The following is a 23,618-nucleotide window of genomic DNA, read 5'->3' as shown; positions in this document are numbered from 1 at the left end:
CGTAGTTCACGGAGAATCCCAGGTCCGTGAGAAGTTGGACGGTCCTTGCCGTGTGCTCCACGGTGAGTTCCCTCGTCTTGGCTCGGATGAGCCAGTCGTCCAGGTAGGGGTAGACGTGGATCCCCTCTCGGCGCAGCTGCGCCGCCACTGGTGCAAGGCACTTGGTGAATACCCTGGGTGCCAACCGTAGACCGAAGGGAAGGGCTCTGAACTGATAGTGACGCCCTTGGACCACAAACCTGAGAAATTTTCGGTGCCCCTTTAGGATGGGAATATGGAAGTAGGCATCCTCCAAGTCCAACGACGACAGGAAGTCGCCCTCCTCCAGCTGACCCAGGACGTGCTGGAGGGAGACCATCCGGAACTTCTGCGCCTTGATGAACTTGTTCAGCAGTCGTAGGTCTAGGATGGGGCGCCATCCTCCCGTCTTCTTCTTCACGAGGAAGTATCTTAAGTAAACTCCGGAACCCCGAAGCCTCTTTGGGACGAGTTCGATGGCGCCCTTCCTGAGCATCACCTTTACCTCCAGGAGAAGCTGAGGGACGTGAAGCTCTTTCCTGGCCACAGGGGGGACGCGCGGGCACCTTCTTTGAAACTCGAGCGCGTGACTCTGGGCTAGAGCGTCCAGCACCCAACGGTCTGTGGAGATGGACTCCCACACGCTGACGAAGCTCGCCAGCCGGCCTCCCACCGGGGTGCTTCGGTGGGGGCCCGACCCCACGGCCGGTTCAATCCTGCTTAGACGAAGCTTTGCTGCCTTGACCTCCTTGGCGACGACGGCGGGGTCCGCCTGACTTGCCTCGTCCCCTGTAAGCTTCCTGAGACGACGAACGGGCCGCTTGACGGTAGGTGGAAAATCCGCCGCCGGAACCTTTGGAGGCGCCCTTGCCTCTGCCGCTCCGAAAGGGCGGCCGCCGTTGCTGGAGAACCCCGAGAGCCCGGGCGTCTCCGTGTCCGCTTTAATGGCTTGAAGGGAATCGTCCACTGTTTTCCCAAACAGGTTGTTCCCATCGAACGGCATGTCCAGGACTCTGGTCTGTACGTCTTGACGGAAGTCCGTAGCCTTGAGCCATCCACGCCGCCTAAGGCACACACCGTTGCCCAACTGGCGGAATCCAGTGTCGGCGATGTCCGTCGCAATCGTGATGGCATGGTCCGACGCCACCTCACCTTCCTGCAAGATCTCTAGGGCATCCGCCCTCTTGTCGTCCGGTAGGAAGTCCAGCAGGGGAGCCAGTTTGTACCACAGCTCCCTGTCGTAGCGGGCTACGATAGCTAAAGCGTTGGCCGCCTTAATCGTCGTCGCTGAAGACGAGATGACCCTGCGCCCCATCGTATCCAATTTCTTTCCCTCGCCGTCCGGCGGGGAAGTCGACGTGGAGGCCGCATCCCCCCCGCTTTCTTCCTGGCCGCCGCGGAGACGACGGAGTCCGGGGTAGGCTGTGCCCGGAGGCACAAGGGGGCAGCGTCCGGGACCCGGTACTTCTTCTCGTACCGGTCTCTTCTAGCCGGCGTCGTGGATGGGTTCTCAAGGCCCTCATCCCAAATATCGTCCAGCAGAGGCACCGCGAGGACCGTCTTCCTCTTGGCCTCGCGCCGCTGATAAAGGAAACCTTCCTTCTTCTTCTCCTCAGGGCAGAGCTGGAAGAGCTCGGATGCCCTGGCGATCATGGAGTGAAAAGATCCAATCTCGTCGGGTGGGGAAGCCCGGGTGGGAGGTGACGACGGCAGATCCTCGTCGTACACCTCGTCGTCCGTACCCGTCGCGGCCGTGTCAGTCCCCGTGTCATCCCCTCGAGTCGTGGACGGGGAGGAGGGCTGAACGGGGCGCGACGGCTGAAAAGGAGGTGGAGGGTGAATCCTTCTCTTCTTAGGAGGGGGGCTGCCCGAAGGGCCTGGTTCCGGGTCCCCCGACGGGAGTGGCTCCTCCACTGGTAACGGCAGTCTCGTCCTTATCTCTGAGCACAAGGACTGTATAGCCAACAAAATGGCCGCCGAGTTGTCTTGCGGCGCTGGTAGAGGGGAGTCCGACGGGCAGTCAGGGGCCCCGTCGGTACCCTCGACGATGTCGTCGTCTCCTGCGTCGGGATCCTTCCCGACAGGCTGGTCTTTTTCCACGCCAACGCCGTGGCTTAAGACCTCGATCAGTTCTTCCTCAGAGGTTGAGGCCGAATCCACGACGACCTCCTGCCCCCCCTTTTTATTCTCCGTCGGAGGTTTCACGGGGGTCCTGTCGATGGGCATAAAAGAGGACTCCCTCCGCGGTGGCAGGGAGACTCTGAGCCCCGAGGTCGCCGCCACTGGTGTAGCCTCCACAGGCTGAGCCAGGGCCGCCGCGACTGTCTCGATAGAGGCCTTGGCCAGATGGATTAAGGCTTTCACCACCTTAGGTGCGCTCACCGCCTTCTCCTTGAGGGGGGGGGGGGAAACACTGCCTCGCTCCCCCTCCGCCTTCGAGCTCGACCGGGGCCTCTCCAGGAGCTTCGCCGGGTGCTCGGCCTTTCTCTTACCCGACCCAGAGCGTTGGCTCGTGGTTGATGGTGCCGGGGAGGGTGCGCCCTGCCTGGCGCCCGTAGAGCCCGACCGCTCGGCGCTCCCGGTGCCAGCGGACTCGCGGGGCTTGGCCTTGTGTTGGACCCCCGTCGCCGGGGCGTCCTCAAAGGTCTTAGAAGACCGCTCAGATTTCTTCCTCATCTTCTCGCCGGACGGGCTCTTCCCTTCCAGCCAGTTGGCGAGACGTTGATGGCGGTCCTTCATGGTCCGCTCCGACATGTTGCCGCAAAACGCAGTCCTTCTCCACGTGCGTCTTGTCCTCATGTAGGCAGTAAAGACAAAAGGAGTGTTCGTCATCCTTAAAGACATTCTGCAGCTGGCATCCAGGGAGACCCTGAACAGCTTTCCGGGCGTCGAGCTTCCCTTCTCCTGGGCCATGACCGAGATGGGCCTGAGAAACTTCTGGAATCCTCCAAAAGCGTAGCTCGACGAAATCTTCACCCTTGAGGGGCGTAGACGAATCCGACACGGGTCCCCATTGATCGGATGGAGAGTCGGTAGAGCTTGAGGCTCTTTTGACCGAAAAAACGAAGTTTTTGAGAAAAAACGTGAAAAAATAGCACTAACGCTCGAGAGCAATAGCACGAGGATCCCAACACATGAACGTGCGGTAAAAATCTGAAGATGGCTGCCAGAGGCGGGGCTTAGGTAGAGGGCAGTCATTGGCTGTGGTCAGTATGACGCAGAGACCAGTGATTGGTTACTACTACGAAAGACAGATCAGAAACGAAACTGATACTGTTTTTTTTCTTTAACGAGGATTCCCAGCCTGACGACGGGGAATATTCATGAGCATGTGAATCCATGCCAGACCCCATGCTGGAGAAGTGATGGAGCATTTAAGGTTTTATGATTAGGTGAGCATGAGGGGTAGCAACCCATTTTCCTTAGTAGCCCGGGAATGTCTGGGCGTCTCAATAGTTTGTAGATACGTAAACGCACAGTAAAATGTGTGTGTTGTTCATGTTCTGTTGGGTAGGGATCAGGGAGGGGTTTATTCTTCTAGATGGGGTGTTCGAACAGGTTCTATGAGGCTATTGGGAGGCACAGGGTTGACACATTTGGGCGAAGCAATCTGGAATAATGGGTGACTTCGAAGTAGCGACAGTGAACGTAAAGGGACTAACTTCACCACATTAATGCTCTCTGCTCCTCAGGAAGTTCAGGAAGCTGCACCTGCGCATCCTGTTTCTGGAGGAGACGCACTGTGGAAAGAGTTCCGATTGGTTAGTAGGGTCATAGGACAGACCTTCTGGGCTTTAGAAGGGGAAAAGAAAGTGGGGTGGAGTGGGTATTATCCTGGCAAAAGCACTGGTGATGAAGGGGAATCAAACTAGAAGGGCGTTAGAAGGATGGTTGCTCATGATTAAGGGGTATTTTGGGGTGATGGCTTATTACTTTGGTTGTTCTCTATGCCCCAAAACTGGCCAAATATACTTTCTCAGATTAGCGTTTGTAGAGAAATGGTCGAAGGGGTTCACAATAATGTGAATTTAATATGATCCTGGACCCGGCATTAGACTGGAGGTCAGGTAGGGTAAGTTACCAAGAAGGATATAGAGGTCAGATAGGGTAAGGACCCAGATGGACAGATAAAACATTTAAAGAGGGAGACATGAATGTGGCCCTCGTTGCACCTGACCCGACCTCGTCCCGATGACACAGAAATTAAAGGTGTACATCGTCCCTAGCTCCCTCCTCCCCGATGAACGGCAGATGTGAGAAACGCTATTTACTCAGATAAGCCAGACCCTATGCTGATAACGTAGTTGAAGAGATAGTTTGCAGCTGATGGGGCAATTAGGCTGACTATGCATGAGCTGGTGACATCACGACTGAGACGAGGACAGATGCGTTAGACATGAATATGCATCCCCAGGGTTCGAAATTTAGGGTACCCGAGAGCTATTTAGCTCCTGCTTGTAGCCTAGAAGAGCCCGGTTAGCTGACATTCACAGCTACCAGGAGCTACTTTTGGCTACCCAGGCCAACTGAGGCTGAACAAACACACCCATGTGAATTTTACTCCGTGCATTTGGGACAATCTATAAATAAACATTAGGACACATCTATACAACATTTAAAGCATAATGAGTGATAAATAATGACCAAAATAATATGTTTGCATCATATGTGGGAGTTAGATTTGCAGAACGCTATGTACTAGCTCCTTGTTCCCCAGTGGTGGCTCCTGGTCACTGGTTAATGCTGGATATCCAGGAGCTGATTTTTGCTCCTGATTAACCAAACGTAATTTCGATCCCTGCATGAAGCTACACAAACACTTATATTAAACGACAATTAGATTAAACTATTCCTAGACATGAAGAACACATGCTCATGACCAACTTGGATAGAGGACATGTACACTTTAGCTGAAGAACACATGCTCATGACCAACTTAGATAGAGGACATGAACACTTTAGCTGTGCAACAACTGCAGGTTGCAACAACTGCAGGTTGCACAAGAACACATATAAACGGCTTGCTGACGCTAAACGCAACTAACATCAGTGGTCATCTAAATCAAAATGGAAGCCGCAGCCTTATTGAAGTGAATAGAAAGCACTGAGAAGGCTTGAGAACACAGAGAGGCATGACTCGCTGATTTAGCAGAGAAGCACAGACCATACTGTTTGTGCAGCTGGTGTATTCATGCCAAGGACACAGCGGGAGAGAAGGTTTCACATTTGCAGAAGAGATAGGACACCTGCATGTGTAAAAGCTAAAAATCCTCATAAATGAGAGCAGGAAAATTAAGTTTGTGGTCCCTGCACATGTGATCTGAAACTGAAAGACAGCCTATTCATTTGAGCCAGACAGAGAACACTGTTCCCATCCAACTGAAGACAGATGATACAAAAGTAATACCACGTTGAAAGCTAAATGTTCTGTCTCAAGGCCTAGAGGATCGGAGATGGTAACCTTGTTGGGTACAGACAGCACCTTTGGGGCTGTTCCCACCACCTTGAATTGTTGCTCATGGGCTGGTAAACTTCCATAACGCCAGGACTGAGAAGACCCTCACTGACAAATCCCTACACACCTCACGTTAGTTTACACTTTGACGCAAGACCCAATAGTAATGCGCTAACCTGACATATCTGTATTTGCAAGATTTAGGAGGTGGTCACGGGAGGAGCTACCACATATCGTTTAGACAAAAACTACTAACCCTATGGATTTTAGCCTACTGTACTAACCAATTCCATGCCACTCAGGTTTTTGCAATGTATCATTTGTTTGTGACGTCGCTTTGAATTAAAACTCTGATAAGCCTGTAACCAGTCGAGAGAGCTTTGGAAAGTTTGAAATGGCAAAATCTTAATCCCCGTTATGAGATCTCTTAATGAACAGTGAGTTTTGACACATTTATGGACTTCCGTTTTGAGTGCAGGGATTTTCCCGTGGACAAGTTCCTCTTGCTTGTAATTGGGGAAGTAAATAGACCCTGCCACACTTCACATTGACATGGATGTACACATCCCGTTTTCTCATAAATCTAGTTTTTGGTTAAACTTGGCGTCACTTAGTGGCAGATAATGGAACTGAAGCACAAAAGTTTTTGCCCAAAATCGCACAGATTTAGTCAAATGGGGAAGCTCATATTAGGACCCACACGTTGTAGTAACTCAGCAACACGTCTCTCTTTTCTCTCCTTGCCAATAGGTGCAACATAATATAGCATTTCATATAAATATGCAGTTAATTTCTAAGCTGTCATACGTTTCCAGATAAACTGAAGCAGGGAGTCTGGGGGGGGGGGGGGGTGGGGGAAAGACAGAAAGACAGTCACCCGAGATCACAATTATGTCAAGAGTGGAAACTGGTATTAGAATCAATTACATTATTTAACCAAAATTATAAGGGCTCAAAGAAATGACATTACAAACATATGACCCTCTCCATGACATTAAAGTGCCTCCCGGAACTCTGCATACCCAGAAGACCACAGATAACATGCATATGAGTGAACCTGCAGGCTGCAGCCCCTGATCAGATGGCCATCGCCGGCATACCCAATTTCGTTTCTGCCACCTTGAAACCAGTTGAGCCTGCTGATTGGCTCCATTAACGCTGCAGATGGATTGGCTCATCCAAGCTGGATGGTGGAGCCCTCCGTCGTTGAAGGCCGTCCTATAAAGGCCACAAGAACTATGCAGCTCTGCTGCGTCTTCAGTTGCTCACAGACTCCTGAACCCCCAGAAGACCGCAGATGCCATACATTTAATTGAACCTGCAGCCCCTGATAACATGGCTGCCGCTGGCATACCTAATTTAGTTTATGCTGCATTGAAACCAGATGAGCCTGCTTATTGGCTCCTTCATGCTGCAAATGGATTGGCTCTTCTGAGATGGATGCTGGAACCGGACGTCCTCGAAGGCCGTACTATAAGCCCACAAGAACTCCCTGTGCGGCTCCGCTGCTTGCCGCAATTGGCAAGAAATTACCTGAGCCAAGCCCTACCCGTTGTTGCTCATTACCAGAAAGGTAAGCCTAAAGTACTGCACTGTTCTGCCGGCGCTTTCCTTGGTAGGTATAATAGTATGGTGCAATTACTCTGCCCCTGTCACTCCCACCACTTGCTCGACTCCTTTCCTCCCTTGTGGTGCCGCCTTTGTAGAGGCCACAAACCGTCACAAACGTAAGCAAGTTGAGGCCCGGGAAAAAACTTCCGAGTGAAATCAGTGCATGACAATAACTCACCCGCAGTGAAAACTATCAGGGCGCTGGCGTTTGCGGAACCCATACCTATGTCGGAACGTGGCGTTCATCAGAAATCAGACCCCAGTCCCCCACCTATACCAAGTTTGAGACAATCGTTGTGGCTAACAAGATATGATAGAAGGTGCACACCATATATAATAGCAAGCTGAATATAGTTAATAACTCCAGGCAAGCTGGCTTCAATTTTTAAAAAGGTGCAGGGGAGGAAAGAAAATACCTTGGCACAAGGTCTCACAATACACATGAAAGGGAAAGAGGTTCCAAAAGTAGGAACCCTGCCGTCCCCTGCACACTATCTCCAATCCACCAAAAAGGTGGTAATTAGACTTAACTCATGTTTCATTCAAGTAAGTTAGCTGAATTCACTAGAAGCGATTCACAGAAAATGAATTCACAAAACCCGGATGTGTAAAAAAAAAAATAAAAAAAAAAAATAAAAAGACATTTTAAATCACATATAGACAAGGGATGTGATCATGAGCAAAAACACATTTCAAAAGTTCAAACTACTGTGGCTCTACGCGTTTCGAGGGAGTTCCTCTTCATCAGAAGCCTATATTGAACTGTTGGTAGTGGAGAAGGTAAAAAGGAAAAAAAAAATAATAATAAATAACAATGGCTAGATTAACGAGGGAATATTGATTTAGGTGGCTTTTTGACAATTCATTACACGTGATTATGTACCAATGTCCACATATGCCCAACAGGCATTAAAATGAGAAATTTAGAATACACCATAGTTCCAAAGACTAGTTTCAATTCTAGCTCTGATAGTTCTAAAACATATTTCGGTGTATATTAAAACACATAAGGTGAGATCTAGAAAGTGTACAGTCTTTTAAAGTGGGTATTACGTGAAAAGTAAGAATAAGCCTTTCAAAAAACTCCCAAGCACACCGTCTGTACTGTTCACTTTCAAGGATATGGCCATATTATAATCCAATGTAAAAAAGGTAATTATTGTTCTCACCTACCTAGCAGGTCCCCTGTTTTAGGTATGTGTTTTTCAATTTATTAGCACACACGTTTGATCATACACACCACTGCATATTTTGATTCTCTTCAGGCTTTTGCTATGGGCATCTATAGCTTTCACATTACAATCGTTTCTAAAACTAACCACGATTTGAGGCTACCTCGTTAAAAGGTATCAATGAATATACATATAAGTCCGTAGCCACATCTTCCCTTTTATCTCAATAGGACTACACTTTTGAGTCACGAGCCCGCAACAGCGTCTTGATTGACCACCATCTCCGGGTTCTGCCCGATTTTAAACACACGAGCATTGCTAGTTACAGAGGTTAATCTACCTATATATCATCGTGTATCCTCTTAAAAGATCTGACGCTGGCTCGTAATGTGGGCCCAATATCCAATTGAAGTTTTTGCCTTAAAGCACTAATCAAATATACACTAGACTATATTTTCTCCACTTTGCACTTGTAGTCAAGTGATTGGGCAAACATGATTCAGATGCAACAGAATAACTACATTTGGGATCTCACCCTCTGCATTTAGGGCATTTTAGTGCCTTACGTTTTTTACATTGGATTATAATATGGCCATATCCTTGAAAGTGAACAGAACAGACAGTGTGCTTGGGAGTTTTTTGAAAGGCGTGTTCTTACTTTTCACGTAAAAGACTGAATTTTCTCTTTCTAGATCTCACCTTATGTGCTTGAGTATAGACCAAAATATGTTTTAGAACTATCAAAACTAGAATTGAAACTAGTCTTGGGAACTGTGGTCTATTCTAAATTTCGCCTTTTAATGACTATTGGACATATGTGGACATTGGTACATTATCACGTGTAATGAATTGTCAAAAAGCCACTTGAGTCAATATTCCCTCGTTAATCTAGAGCCTTTGTTCCCTTTTTTTCCCTCTTTTTTTCCTTTTTACCTTCTCCACTACCGACCATCAACTACCAACAGTTCAATATAGACTTCTGATGAAGAGGAACTCCCTCGAAACGCGTAAAGTCACAGTAGTTTGAACTTGTGAAATGTGTTTTTGCTCATGATCACATCCCTTGTTTATATGTGATTAAATATTTGTCATTTTTTACACATCCTGTGTTTCTGAATATCGATTTGTGAATTCATTTTCTGTGTGAATTAATTTTCTGTGAACCGCTTCTAGTGAATTCAGCTAACTTACTTGAATGAAACATGAGCTAAGTCTAATTACCACCTTTTTGGTGGATTGGAGATAGTGTGCAGGGGACAGGAGGGTTCCTACTTTTACAATCATCCCGGCAGGTTCCATCAACAATCTATACAAAGGTAAACCTAAATCCCCAGAACAGCCCAAACCCAATAACCATTGACCCTACAATCCACCATCTAACCACACACACCTGGCCAGGCACTCACATGCGCAGCTCCACTCAAACTACCTGCAAACAACTTGCAAAAGAAAGGTATGCACACCACCCCAGCAACGACAACGTTCAGGAAAAATAGACTGGCTATGAGACCACTGAGAGTAAGCCTGCTCTACCGTCCTGCCTCCACCACTATGAGGAACCACCATCTGAGAGCTAGAACCCATACCATTCTCCCACAAGCTCTAACCAACACCAAGCCCTCACTGGGCAATATCTGCCCAAAAGGAAATTCAACTTCAGGATACGGCCCCTAGGACACCCACCACACATAAAAAGCAACACCTGCAGTCATTGGCCACCCACCATGAGAATCACTATCTGACCAAGCCAGCAAACAGCCTCGATAGTCGCACCTTACCGTTCAGCACAAAGGCAATCCTGAGCAGCATGATTCATAGAAGGTCGAAGAGGTCCGTTCCTTAATTACATCAGACAGGAGCATTCCCTCCTCAACTGATCCTAACCCTCTCCTCCTCCGTAGCCCTCATTAATGCCAAATCCCTCCTCGCACATGCATTAGACATAAAGGACCTAATCACCACCAACCCAATTTCAGAAACATGGCTTCATCAAGCCTCAGGCCCAACAATGTCCCTAGCCCTCCCTGAGGCATTCGCCATACTTCGGCGTGACAGAAGTGAAGCCAGAGGCGGAGGCGTCCCCCTCATTTTTAGAGAATGCTTACAAAATCAGACCCAGCAACAGCTCAATGGAAGCCAACTGCAAAGTCCTGTCAGCTAAACTCGCATCCTCCTCACCAACTGTCACACTATACATCATTAACAGGCAACCGGGCCCCCCCACCACCTTCAAGGAAGAGATCACCCACTTGATCACTGAACACATCAAACCATCCTCCAGAGTTATACTCCTGGGAGATCTCAATATAGGCCTCCTCGACCCGATGGACATAACAGCAACCGCAGTAGTTAATGCCCTCACAGGCATAAGCTTTATACACCGAGTCACAGATCCAACAACAGATCAAAGGAAGATCCTTGGACAAGGTAGCGGACCTGAACAGTCAGATCACCATCACGTCCAATGCCCCTTGCCCCTGGTCAGACCATCACATCGTATGCTTCACTTACCCCTTGCAGACACAACCATCAGACAACCAGCGTCTATCACTCAAAGTTCCAGGAACATTTCTAATGATTCCATCACCCCACTTCGCTCTCATCTGACCCAACAATCCTAGCAGACCTTTACTCAAGCACTCTAACCAGAGCAGTGACCCTGGTAGCACCACTCCTCCCTAGAAAGGCCAAACAAGTCAAATTAACTGGTTGTTTACCCCAGACCTTTCGTTCCAAAAAATAAGACAAGCAGAAAACATCTAGAAGAAAGACCGCACACACCTCACCAAAACTATGTTTACCAGCTTAGCTAAGGAATACAAACAGGCCATCATCAGCGCTAAGGCATCTATCTACAACTCATGGATAGCCAAGGCCAACTACAACTAGTATGAGTTATTTCTATAATCCTCAGCGAACTAGAGACCCCACCCCTGACACCAAGCACCATCACTAATGACGAGACTTTGTGTATTAGCATTCAGAACGCTATGCTAGCAAAGATAATCTCCCTGCAGCAGAAAATTGAAAGGAAATGTGCAGCAGTTAACCCCACCAATTTATCTGACAACTCACTCACCCCAGCCTTCTACTTCAGAGAAGTATCTGAAGTATAAGCTGCGAACATTCTCAAAAACCTCAAACCCTACAGATGCAAAGGGGATATATGCCCAGCTATAATAATCAAAGAGTGCGCTGAAACAATAGTCCCTTTTATAACAAGATTTATCAACGCCTCCTTCTCATCCAGCCTGGTCCCAGCCAGTTTAAAGAAGCACGGGTACTCCAACTGCTAAAAAACAAAAAACGTCCCTGGACCCACTTGCACACAACAACTACAGACCTATCACAACAGTACCATTCCCTGTAAAGATCCTTAACAAGGCAGCGTACATCCAAATATCGTCCTATCTAGAAACCAATCACATTCTAGGAATGTGTCAATCTGGCTTTCGGCCGGGTCACGGCACACCGTCAGCTCTTTTAGACTTAAAAATCCAACTTGAATAGAGGCTTGGCTATCTTGGGGGCAGGAGGTCCACTTGGGGACTTGGCATTGAAAACACAGCAAACGTATGTGATATTGATGATGGCAGGGGCATTGATGATCGCACAAAATTGAAAAAAGATCTGCTGACAGAACACAAATGGGTGGGAAATGTCTCAAACTTCGCAGCATTGGAGTGGGCGTCTTACTCCCTTCAGGCCGACTATGGGGGTTTTGTCGCAGATAGGGACTTAGTGATAACATTCTTACAGAAGGACTCTAGAGGCGCGTGGTGCCCAAGGGAGATTAAACTCCTGGGATTGATTTAACACAAGGGTTCAACCAGGGTGAAGGGAAGAGGGCAAGGGACAGAAATGCAGAGGAGGAAAAGGAATATGGATTACAGGGACTTTGGACGATTCATCATCGGAGAAACAGAGATCTTCAGTGGAGGGTGACTGGGAGGAGGGGGGGGGGAAGAGTTGGGAAAAGTGTATTTGTTTGAAAAAAATGCCAATAAAAATCTAAATGAAAAAATAAAAATGCAACTTGCGTTTAAAGACGAGGGCAAGCCCGCTCTCCTCCTCCTCCTCCTCCTGAACCTTTCTGACGCATTTGACCTGGTAGACCACAACATGTTATGCCACCACCTCACAGCTTCCACCAACTTCTCCCACAAAGCCACCTTGTGGATAGCCTGCTTCCTTGAAAATAGGTCCACGGGAGTCTTCAAAAACACTTCCAGCGCTTCACCCATCTCCATGCCTTGCGGCTTAGTCCAAGGATCATGTTTAGTTCAGCTTGTTTATTTGTAGAGCGCACCAAGCCCAGAGGCATCTGGGCGCATGTCTTACATATATGAACACTTATCTTACAGTTTGCATGATTGTACAAATGTTGTTGCATGCAGAGGCATGGAAGGGTTTGAATTACATCATTACATATTTATAAAAGGTTCCGTTGGGTGTGCAGCTATGAATAAAATAGATATGATACAGGTAAAGTCAGTTTGGGGGTAGGCGAGGTCACAGGGAGCTGCTACTTTCTTGTAAGTGCAGCCACATCTTTACATTCTTTCTGAACAAATGGTAAGATGGTTCAGATCTTATTGATAATGGCAGAGCATTTCAGTTTTTGGAAGCCAGTACCGAGAAGCTGACCTGCTCTTTGTGTATTGAACCTGGGGATTTTGAGGAAGTGTGTCTCGGCAGATCTAGTGGGGTGGGTAGTTGTGTTGCGCGAGAGACTATTGGACAGATATTTGGGTGCCATGTTTGCAAGGCATTTGTGTGCGAGTGACAATGTTTTCAGTGTGATTCTTTGCTTGACAGATAGCCAGTTTAGGTTACATTTGGTTTCAGAGATGTGATCTCAGTATGTTTAGTGCCGACCTGATGGCATTATTTTGTATGACTTTCATTTTATCTAGGTTCCGTTGAGTAGTTCCTAAATACGATGCATTGCAGTATGAATTGTCTGCAGGCAGTGATTAGTTTATATGTGTAGTCTGAGGAGGAGGCAATTGCGTTGGTTTGTCGGGTTAAGGTAAGAGCCAAGCCGAAGTAGACGCCTAAGGTTTTTACATCCTTAGATATTTTGATTATATTGCCGTCAATGTTGAAGGAGGTGAATGTGCATCTAGTTTATTAAGGTTTGCTAGGGTTCCTAGAAGGAGCAACCCTGTCTTGTCATCATTAAGACAGAGTCCATGCTTGACTATCCAAGATTGTATAATGATGTACATGTTGTTCACTGATTTACTGTCTATAGCATAGTCTCCAGTGATGGGGATGAGTATTTAGGCGTCATCTGCGTAGTTGGTATAGGTGACACCCAAATAGTCACGGTCATAAAATAGAGGCTTTGTGAACACTTTATATAGTTTAGGGGACCCACATGATCCTTGGGGGTGGGAGGGCGGAGGGGGTTCCACACATGATAGGTTTACTAGATCGAACTCTGCCGACAGGTCTAACAGGAGGAGTAGAGAAAGTTTGTCTTTGTCTTTAAGTCTTTGGATTTGAGTCTTAAGATCTATCAGAGCTATTTCAGCCCTGTGTCTGGGTCTGAACCATGATTATCTGAGATCAAGAAGGTTGTTTGATTCTAGGTGTAGTTGAATTTGCAGATATGCTGCTCGATCAAAACATTTTAGAAGAAAGGGTACTGTGGTAATGGGTCTATAGTTTGAGGGGTTATTTGGGTCTAGCTTTGGTTCTTTTAGTAGCGGGAGTGCCCAGGCATCCTTTAGATTGTTGGGTAAAATGCTGGAGTGGAATGATGCACTGATAAGTGACGTGATAAAAGGGGCGAGTTCATTAGCTGCCTCCTTGATAATAGGGGCAGGGCAGATATCGCCCTGGCATTTGGAAGGTTTTAGTTTTAAGATAATGTCCTTGACCTCTTTGATGGTGAGGGGGGAGAAACTAAACTGGTTGTGTTTATTCTTATCTGGTGTGAGGGGGAGGGAAATTAGTGCTGTATTGGAGGTTTTTTTTTAATTCTATTTTACTTTGGAGAATTGAGATTTTGTCTTGTGATGCCTTCTGGATGTTGGTGCACCAAGAAATATTTTTGCTGGGGTTGTGTGGTGATGTGGCCAGGGATTCTAGCTCTTTGAATATGTTAAAGAGTTCCTTGGTACTACATTTTGCTTTGGTGATACGGTCGCTGTAATTGTCTTTGTTGGCCTGGACAATAGCTGATTTATAGTTGAGATGTTAGATAGTTATCCTTCTTGGCTGCTGCGGGGAGATTGGCTGCTGAGGGGAGAATTTTCCAGTGGGCTTCTGCATTTCGTTTTAGTTTTCATAGGGCTCTGAGGTGTGGGGTGACCAAGTGTTAAGGTGCGCACCTGGCTTGGATTTACGCCGTTTAAGCAATGCTATGCTATGGATGGCGTCGAGTAGTGTCCGATTATAAAGGTCGCCCATGTCCGTGGGGTCAGTGAGTGTCAGAGGGGAATGGATTATAGGCTGTAGCAAGGGTATAAGATTATCCATGGTTATATTGCGTTTGTTTCTAGTGCTCATTGGTCGGGCGATGTTCTGTTGATTGGGCTGATTGCTTTCCTTGATGGTGAAGGAGATTAGGTGATGGTCTGACCAGGGTGTGTTGGATAGGATCTTTATGTCGCAGTTAACCTCAGCTAACCAATCTAGGATTCTGCCTTGTTATGACTGGGTTCAGTTATGCGGTGAAGGAATCCTAATTATGTGACAGTATTTGCAATGGTGAGTGTCTTAGGGTCTTTGTGGTCTAGAAGGCCTAGCTTCAAGTCGCCCATAAGGATGACTTGTAATTTAGTCTTGATATTAGTTGATAGGAGGAGTGAGATATCCTGTTTGAATGTGGAAGTAGGGCCGGGGGGTGGTCTGTAAATGAGATGCATGGTGATCGTGCGGAATGGTGATAATGGTAGCTTGATGGATATTAGTTCTGCTGAGGGCATGGTCTGGTAAGCAATGATTGTTAATCATGTGTCTCTCCCTCACTCTACAATATCTTCACCAAGCCCCTTTTTGACCTCCTTGCATCTCCTATACCAATCACGCCGACGACATCCAAATCCTCCTCCCACGAAGATTCCCTTACCTTCAACAAAATCTACTCCACCCTCCAGACCTGGATGGCCTTGAACCATTTATCCCTGAATGACGATTAAACAGATTTTGCTAGTTGGATCCCTGGCTATGCTCAAGAAACTGCTGAATGCTCCTCCTTTACCATAGATGAAATCCAGATACCTGCCTCCTCCTCAGTAAAAACACTGGTTGCCCACTTGGATTTCACACTCTTACTTACGAAACAGGTAAAGGTGATCGCCTCTTCCTCCACATACACAACAAAACGGATCAATGCAGCTAGACACTTCCTCTCACCGACCAGCTGTCTAACCATCGCAGGAGCAATCATTGGAGCAAGACTGGATTGTTGTAATGTCCTCTTTGCAGGAACCTACAAACAGAACATTGTCAAACTACAGGTAATACAAAACAATGCCCTGCGAGCAGCCCTGAACATTTAAAAGAGACCATATCTCAGCCGCCAGGAAAAAAAGTCCATTGGCTCCCCATTCGGGAAAGGATAATCTTCAAAACCTGCTCCTTCACGCACAAGTGCCTCTCCAACTCAGCCCGTCCCCCCCCCAACACCTAGCACAGAAAATTGAGAGATCCAAATCCACCAGACCACTAAGAGCCGCCCACTCACACCATCGAGCCATACCAAAAATAAAAAGAAGATTAAGAGGAGGGACTAGCTTTCCCACAGGAGCTGCAACCCAGTGGAACGACCACCCTCCAAGCCTAAGAGAGGAAACCTTCTACCAGCCCTTACATAAGGCCCTAAAGACTTGGCTGTTTGCTTAGGTGGCCCCCCCAGGCAACCACACCATATCAGAACAATAATGGACTTGCTGCGCTACAACTCCTACTTTGACGGTCTGTAGGCATATTAGGCTATTTGTCTGTCTGTCACACACCTCATGTCTGATAAGATAAGTGTAACCGGACTGAAACAGTGCCCTGATGCCCTCTGGCTCTTTACAAATGCAAATAAATAAAAACGATAAATGACCATATTGATGGGCCAGTGTAACTGTTTTAAGTACTACTTACTGAAGACCTGAGCAGCATTATGTTAATGAAGAGCAAGTGATACAAAACGGTGCCAGTGCTCACAAAATCCACTAGCCCACTCGCAATGGCAAGGATATTTTATGATGGGCGAGTACTATTTGTATTGTACTCGACCTTGCGGACGATTATATTGATGTTCAAAACTTCTTTGCAACTTGCGCATTGCACTATGCATTGAAGTAGGTGGGGATTTTTTCTGCACCTATGCTGCACTGTTTATAGAGTATGTGGGATAAGATAAACCTTGGTATGGTATTAGATACAGTAATGCAAAGTAGTTGTCACCTCAGACGTAACAGGTACTCAGTTACTGCAGCACTTACATTTTTATGCAAATACATACGATTGCACTTTTGATTTTATTTGTATAGCTTATGGCGCAAACCTAGTTTAAGAGCAGCAGAGGGCTTTACAATACAGGGTTCGAAATTGAGGTGAGCTGGGGGCTATTTAGCTCCTTGTTATAGCCCAGGAGAGCCTGGTTGACTTGAAACCAAAAGCTACATTTGACTGCACAGGCCAACTAGTTCCAAACAAAATATCCACAGTAGTGCAGTACTAACGGTGGAGTTGGTCTTTGTTGTTGACCTTTTTGCATTACACAGCTTCGAGTGTCTATCAGGGAAACTTAGAACTGCTGCAGGATTTATTATTTCTTTCTCTCTCCCTATCGTCACAATGCATGATTTTAATTATTCACCACAGAAAACCACCTGCGCTGCAAAACGACTGTTTAATCTGCATCAGTAGCATACTCTTCTTGTAATACTGACCGTCCTATCAGTGTTGTCTAGGGTGGGCAGAGGAGGCACTACCCCCACCCCTTCAGAATACCAGGCCACCCTCCTTGTAGAGAGCAGCAGGAGGCACGGTTCTGGTCACATGCAGCATACAGAAACTGTGATAAGCATCATATTGCAATGAGTTCCTTTTTGTCAACTTTGGACAGATGAACTATGTGCATACTGCAGTTAATGTGGGCTGCACTATGTCACGTCTACCTCACTACACCCTGCCAGAACTTGCAGGCTTCCTCATGTCACGTGTTTTTTGCTTTTTTTCAGTGGCTAATGTGCTACATTTGAAGGGTAACCGGTAGCGAGTAAAGTTCATCTATATAGGGCAGGCTTATTGCCCGATTCCTCTGGCTTCTAAAATCTGTGACAATGTGTGCTATTACTACCAATAGTAGACCATTTATTGATGTCTCAAGGATAAAACAGTGTTCGAAATTGAGGGGAGCTGCGAGCCATTTAGCTCCTGCTTCTAGCATAGTAGAGCCTAGTTAGCTTGAAACCAACAAGCTACTTTTGGCTCCTAGGACCAAATGGTGCCTTCTAATCATGGAAATGTGACATTAAGTTGAGTATGTTAATAAACAAGAATTAGAGCACATCTAATACACATTTAAACCCAATGGTTCATACAAAATGTATAAAGTTAAAATAGCATCTCTGGCGCCTCCTGGTTCCCCTACGGTAGCTCCTGCCAACAGGGTGACGCTGACACCCAGGATCTGGTTTTAGCTCCTGCTCATCAAATCTCAATTTCGAACCCTCTAAAGAGCTGATTTAGTTTGTGAATTTAACTCACTGAGTTATCCACTCACACAACAGTATGTGGTTGAATCACATATGCAGTTAAAAAGAAACACGTATAATATCAACCCATCACCCTCTTTTGTCCCCTCCAGTTCTTGCGCAATACAAAATACATCATCAGCATCATGATAGGAATTGGGCTGGAAAAAAAGAGAGCTGCTCTCCTGAAAAAATTGTCTTGCCAGGCCGCCGTTCTGTGTAGATCCGAGGCCCAACCCACCCAATTTGAGGAAGCTGTCTAGCACAGATGCCCTAGACTACTGAACGCTGTGTCTCCCTGCAGCTGAGGGAGATATGCAACGACTTTAGGACTACATCTGAAAGTCCGTCTTTGTTCAACAGCCCAAACTAAAACAAAACCGTCCAAAGCTGTATATATTCTAATTGTTTATTTGTATTGTTCATGCTTCGCACACATTTTTTACTGTCATGGTGACTATTGAAACAGAAGAAATGAGTATCATACCCAGTGTGCATTGTAGACTCAGAGGGAATGCACACTGAATTACTGATAAATTGGTGGTGATGCTTTATTTCCCAAAATAGCACTTCGTTTTTATGCAAAGCAGTCAGCATTCTATATTCAGTGCACCCATATTATTCGATATTTAGCTCTGACTCTCAGTCTACACCAACGCCACTGACAACATCCCCTCCCCCCAGCAGAAGGGGGTGGGGTAGATCCCCAGTAACTTTTGTCCATTTCCAGCACCTATTATCAAATTGATACGATGCGTCATGACACAAGCCTCATGCTTCTAAGCACTTTAATAACAGCTGTTATAATAAAAATAACATCAAAGATAAAGCATTAAAACTAGATTTGGTTATGCACATTAAGAAGAAATGCTTAAAATGTTAGCATCAACAATCCGGGATTATATATTACACACAAATGCATAGGTGGGTCATTAAGGACTTTGCTATCTTCAATTAAAAGGGGTACCCGACATTGACCTGTCAATCTATGTGACCCTCACCCGCCCCCCAAAAAATGATTCCGGAGACGCCAATGCGCGCTTTGTCAACACTGCGACCCCTTGTGTCTTTCCGTATGAATGTCTGGCTGGTTCAATGCCTTCATTCGCGTGTATTACAGCTGCGCACGCACCCGCTACAATTGTGCAGTGACAGCTCTATGCTTCTCTGTGGGTGATGCTGCAATACTTGTGCTGGTGCTGCTTCAGCGCCGCTGTTTCAGTGTTCCCTTTCATGCGATATCGTTCGGCATGCTGCTGCCCCCCCTCCCCGCGTGATGTTGCTCGTTAGGTACCGGAGCGTCCTTGGGGCGATGGTATCAGACTATCCGTGCTGCTGCTCTTGTCATGTGAAGGCTTCGGGAGGACGCTGGAAATCAGTACTTACATAGTGTTCGTAGAACTTGGAGAGTCGCGGCTTGCCGTGGTTGTTGAAGATGAGGATGGCTTTGATCATGCTGAGGCCGGCGCGGGGCTGGGCTGCGGTGCGCCGGGTGCGAGAAGCGGGTCCGGGGTCTCCGGGGCTGTGCTTCTGCTCTGGCTACTAGACTTCCAGGCTGTGAGCCCCAGCGCGCATGCGCATGCGCACGCAGCCGCCATTGGAACAGGCTTAGCTTCTCATAGCAGGAAGTGCCTCAAAGCCAGCGCAGCTGCCTTTCTGAACTCGCTGTCATTGGCGTATGTTATGCTGTTGATATTTCTATAGCGCACTCTGCCGTTGGTATTGCTCCGAAGCGCTGCATGGCTGTTCAAGGCACATCCTCCATTAGTATGTGGTGAAATAGGACCTTAGAAACCGTGGCTATTCTTTAATCCCTAAAATGTACATGGCTCATATTTATGCCACTGACGTGACTATGTTCCCCTTCATCCGGTTGACAACTTGCAGTGGAGTTCTGAGCAAATGGTCATTGGAAACAATGATACAAAGTTGAGAGTGCTGGTGTTGTATCCATTCATGTCAGATACTTGTTTACATCATTAATTTTAAAGACGCTCGACGGCAGTTTGCTAAATTAAAATATTTAATTAATGAGCAGCAAATTTATTATTGTATTATTTTAAATGTATGAAGCGCTGCCTGACCTCAACTGCACGTTCTACATGTTTTAAATAAAAGGTATAACAAGCGACAATCTTAGAAAAACACAAACAACTGTTTAAAAAGAAAAAGGTTTAGGAAACAGCAATAGCAAATAAGTAAGTCTTAATGACCTTAGTACTGCCTCATAGTGTATGACATATGACATACGTGTGATTGAAGAGCATAAAAACCAAAGCATTCCCTCCACCTTACTTTTCCTCTTTCCATTGCGTATTTATGAGTGTGGTGGCCCCAATGAGCACAGGACACTGGATGAGGGTATACGTGTTTATTTGGACACCTCGAATAAACACAGGGAAAACAGGCACTCTCAGTTCAGGGAGTGGTACTCACTGTTCAGTCCAATTGTAGCAATGAAGTTAGTGTCACTGCACTGGGAATGCAGCAAATGGAAATGCAGCTCCACTTACTAGAGATCCCACAAGGTTTATTATCAGCCATAGAATTATGCTCTCCAAGTAGGGGAACCTGCTTGTGCTGCAGGCTGCAGTTCAGGAGTTCTTTTCCAGCTTCTAAGGAGGAGTGCCAAGGCACAACCTACCTCCTGCTCCCTCGCTCCACGTCTGCCAGGGTTTCCGGCCTCTTGCGCACTTCCCACGCATAGTATCACGAGATCTCGCGTGTTGGATCCTCACACATCTCCTTTTGTTGGAAACATTCAGTCCTAGTCCATGATATAGACTGTTAATTTGGTTGGCTTTCTTCTTTCACGTTGGGGTCGATTCTGCTCATTGGGTCCCTTGGGAGAATTTGTGTTCATGCGAGATGTGTCGCTTAGGGTTTCGTCTGCTTGGGTCGCTTCTCGTGTGGGTCTCTCGCCTGGGGTGTGGGGCTAATGGGAACGCTCTCACTTTGGTTTTCTTCTTCCGTGACCTCCATCTCTTGCTGTTGAGGGCTGTCGGTTAATCCCCAGGGGTCATTGCCATCTCCCATTCCCTAGAGGGGTGGACTGTCAATGCCTTTTTCTTGTACATAGCCTCCCTTTCAAGGTTCCACCTTTTCACGTCACTGGTTTAGATGTGGTTGGTGCCTTTTTGCGTGACTTCTATAGCTTGGCTGTACTTGGAGCCCGTTAGGGTGTCTTTGTGGGGCAAGCATACCTTCACCAAGTCCCCTTCATTGACCTCCGTGCGATATGCTGCTCTGCGCTTGTCGCTCTGTGATTTCATGATCTCTTTGCTCCTCTGTAGTATAAATACTATACCATTCATGTTGATATAGTCGTCTTGTCTGACATTGTGGAGCCACAGTGGTACCAGTGTGGATGCACCCCTTTTCCCTCTTAACATCTGAAACAGCGAAACAGCGACACGTCTGTAATGGAATTTGGCATAAAGCGATGCGCTGCAACGGCCTCTTTGGCTGTCTTGTAAGGATTCACGCCTGTTGCACATGCCAGTTGTAGGGCTTCTTTGACGAATCGGTTCGCCCTTTCTGCCAGTCCGTTGGCTTGTGGGTGATACAGGCTTGCACTCAATTGCTGGATATTGTGCTTCTTGAGAAAGTTTTCCATGTCTCTGGAGAATAATTGAACTCCAATCTCCTTTGGCAGTCCTTCTCTTTGGAAGATCTGAGTACTTCAATGACTGTAGCCATGGTGATGTCCAGCACAAATTCAACTTCCACCCACTTGGAGCGGTAGTCCACCATGACTACCCCATAATTGTTGTCGCTCGACATGCCATCCAACGGGCCAATGAAGTCCAGCCCTATTTTATGCCATACAACAGCTGGGATTTCTGTTGAAAAAAAAAGAGGACACCCGTGGGAATGCGCAGAGGTCTGACTTGAGCGAAGCGGCCCAGAATTTATTACCCAGAACCCCAGTGGTGTCCTCTTTTGGAAAATGCATGGGGTTGCCTGTTTTCCTTGCTGGCTTCGACACCCTAGGCCCAAATCTGTAGGTTGCCCACATGAATAAAATGGGCAGTGGCGAAAGGCTTGAGGTTACCAGTGGGTTACCCTTTTCCTGTTGCGCCCCCGGTAGGTGCACCCACACATGTGAGGTACCGTTTTCATCGGGACACATGTGGGGACGCGGGAAGGTAGGCCACGTGTTGTTGGCGGTGTGTTTCGGTGGGTGGCCAGAGCGAAATTTCTGAGAATTGTCTGCATTTCCAGCCAATTTCAGAGACATTTCCCTGTGTCCACTCACCGAAACACATCGCCAACAACAGATATCATACCTTCTCGCATTCCCACAGGTGTCCCGACGAAAAAGGTACCTCACATGTGTGGGTGCACTTACCGGGGGCGCAAAAGGAAAAGGGTAACCCGCTGGTAACCCAAGCCTTTCGCCACAGCACAATTTGTTCATTTGGGCAACCTACAGATTTGGGCCTAGGGTGTCGAAGCCAGCAAGGAAAACAGGGAACCCCATGCATTTCCCAAAAGAGGACACCCGTGGGAATGCGCAGAGGTCTGACTTGCACGAAGCGGGCCAGAATTTATTACCCAGAACCCCAGACAAAGTGAACATTGTGTTTTTCCCCACCAAATATCACACTTTGTCTGGGATTGTGGCTAGTAAAAACTGGGGCAATTTGTGCAAGGCAGACCTCTGTGGATTCCCGCGGGTGTCCTCTTTTGGAAAATGCATGGGGTTGCCTGTTTTCCTTGCTGGCTTCGACACCCTAGGCCCAAATCTGTAGGTTGCCCACATGAATAAAATGGGCAGTGGCGAAAGGCTTGGGGTTACCAGTGGGTTACCCTTTTCCTGTTGCTCCCCCGGTAGGTGCACCCACACATGTGATGTACCGTTTTCATCGGGACACGTGTGGGGATGCGGGAAGGTAGGCCACGTGTTGTTGGCGGTGTGTTTCGGTTGGCGGCCAGAGCGAAATGTCTGAGAATTGTCTGCATTTCCAGCCAATTTCAGAGACATTTCCCTGTGTCCACTCACCGAAACACATTGCCAACAACAGAGATCATACCTTCTCGCATTCCCACAGGTGTCCCGACAAAAAAAGGTACCTCACATGTGTGGGTGCACCTACCGGGGGCGCAAAAGGAAAAGGCTAACCCGCTAGAAACCCCAAGCATTTCACCACAGCACAATTTGTTCATGTGGGCAACCTACAGATTTGGGCCTAGGTTGTTGAAGCCAGCAAGGAAAACAGGGAACCCCATGCATTTCCCAAAAGAGGACACCCGTGGGAATGCACAGAGGTCTGACTTGCACGAAGCGGCCCAGGATTTATTACCCAGAACCCCAGACAAAGTGAACATTGTGTTTTTTCCCCACCAAATATCACACTTTGTCAGGGATTGTGGCTAATAAAAACTGGGGCAATCTGTGCAAGGCAGACCTCTGTGGATTCCCACGGGTGTCCTCTTTTGGAAAATGCATGGGGTTCCCTGTTTTCCTTGCTGGCTTCAACACCCTAAACCCAAATCTGTAGGTTGCCCACATGGAACAAAATGGGCAGCGGCGAAAGGCTTGGGGTTACCAGTGGGTTACCGTTTTCCTTTTGCGCCCCCGGTAGGTGCACCCACACATGTGAGGTACCGTTTTCATCGGGACATGTGTGGGGACGCAGGAAGGTAGGCCAC

At 47.2% G+C, this 23,618-nt stretch overlaps 1 protein-coding gene across 2 annotated transcripts in view; it reads right to left on the bottom strand.

The window, feature by feature from the left end:
- The window catches only part of AP3S1 (adaptor related protein complex 3 subunit sigma 1), a 223,113-nt gene extending 203,456 nt beyond the window's left edge, over nucleotides 1-19,657 (bottom strand). The window contains exon 1 of one of the 2 annotated variants that reach the window (XM_069625534.1): nucleotides 19,350-19,657. In XM_069625534.1, the coding sequence (XP_069481635.1) occupies nucleotides 19,350-19,418 (69 nt within the window). In that variant the 5' untranslated portion in view covers nucleotides 19,419-19,657. The remainder of the gene's footprint in view (nucleotides 1-19,349) is intronic. The other variant, XM_069625535.1, reaches the window with a different exon arrangement.
- Nucleotides 19,658-23,618: the final 3,961 nt, after the last annotated feature.

This window comes from Ambystoma mexicanum, chromosome 6p, assembly GCF_040938575.1.
Source record: "Ambystoma mexicanum isolate Mex_15411 chromosome 6p, UKY_AmexF1_1, whole genome shotgun sequence".
Taxonomy (NCBI): domain Eukaryota; kingdom Metazoa; phylum Chordata; class Amphibia; order Caudata; family Ambystomatidae; genus Ambystoma; species Ambystoma mexicanum.
Note: the sequence above shows the minus strand (reverse complement) of the source record. Positions and strands in the feature narration are given on the sequence as shown.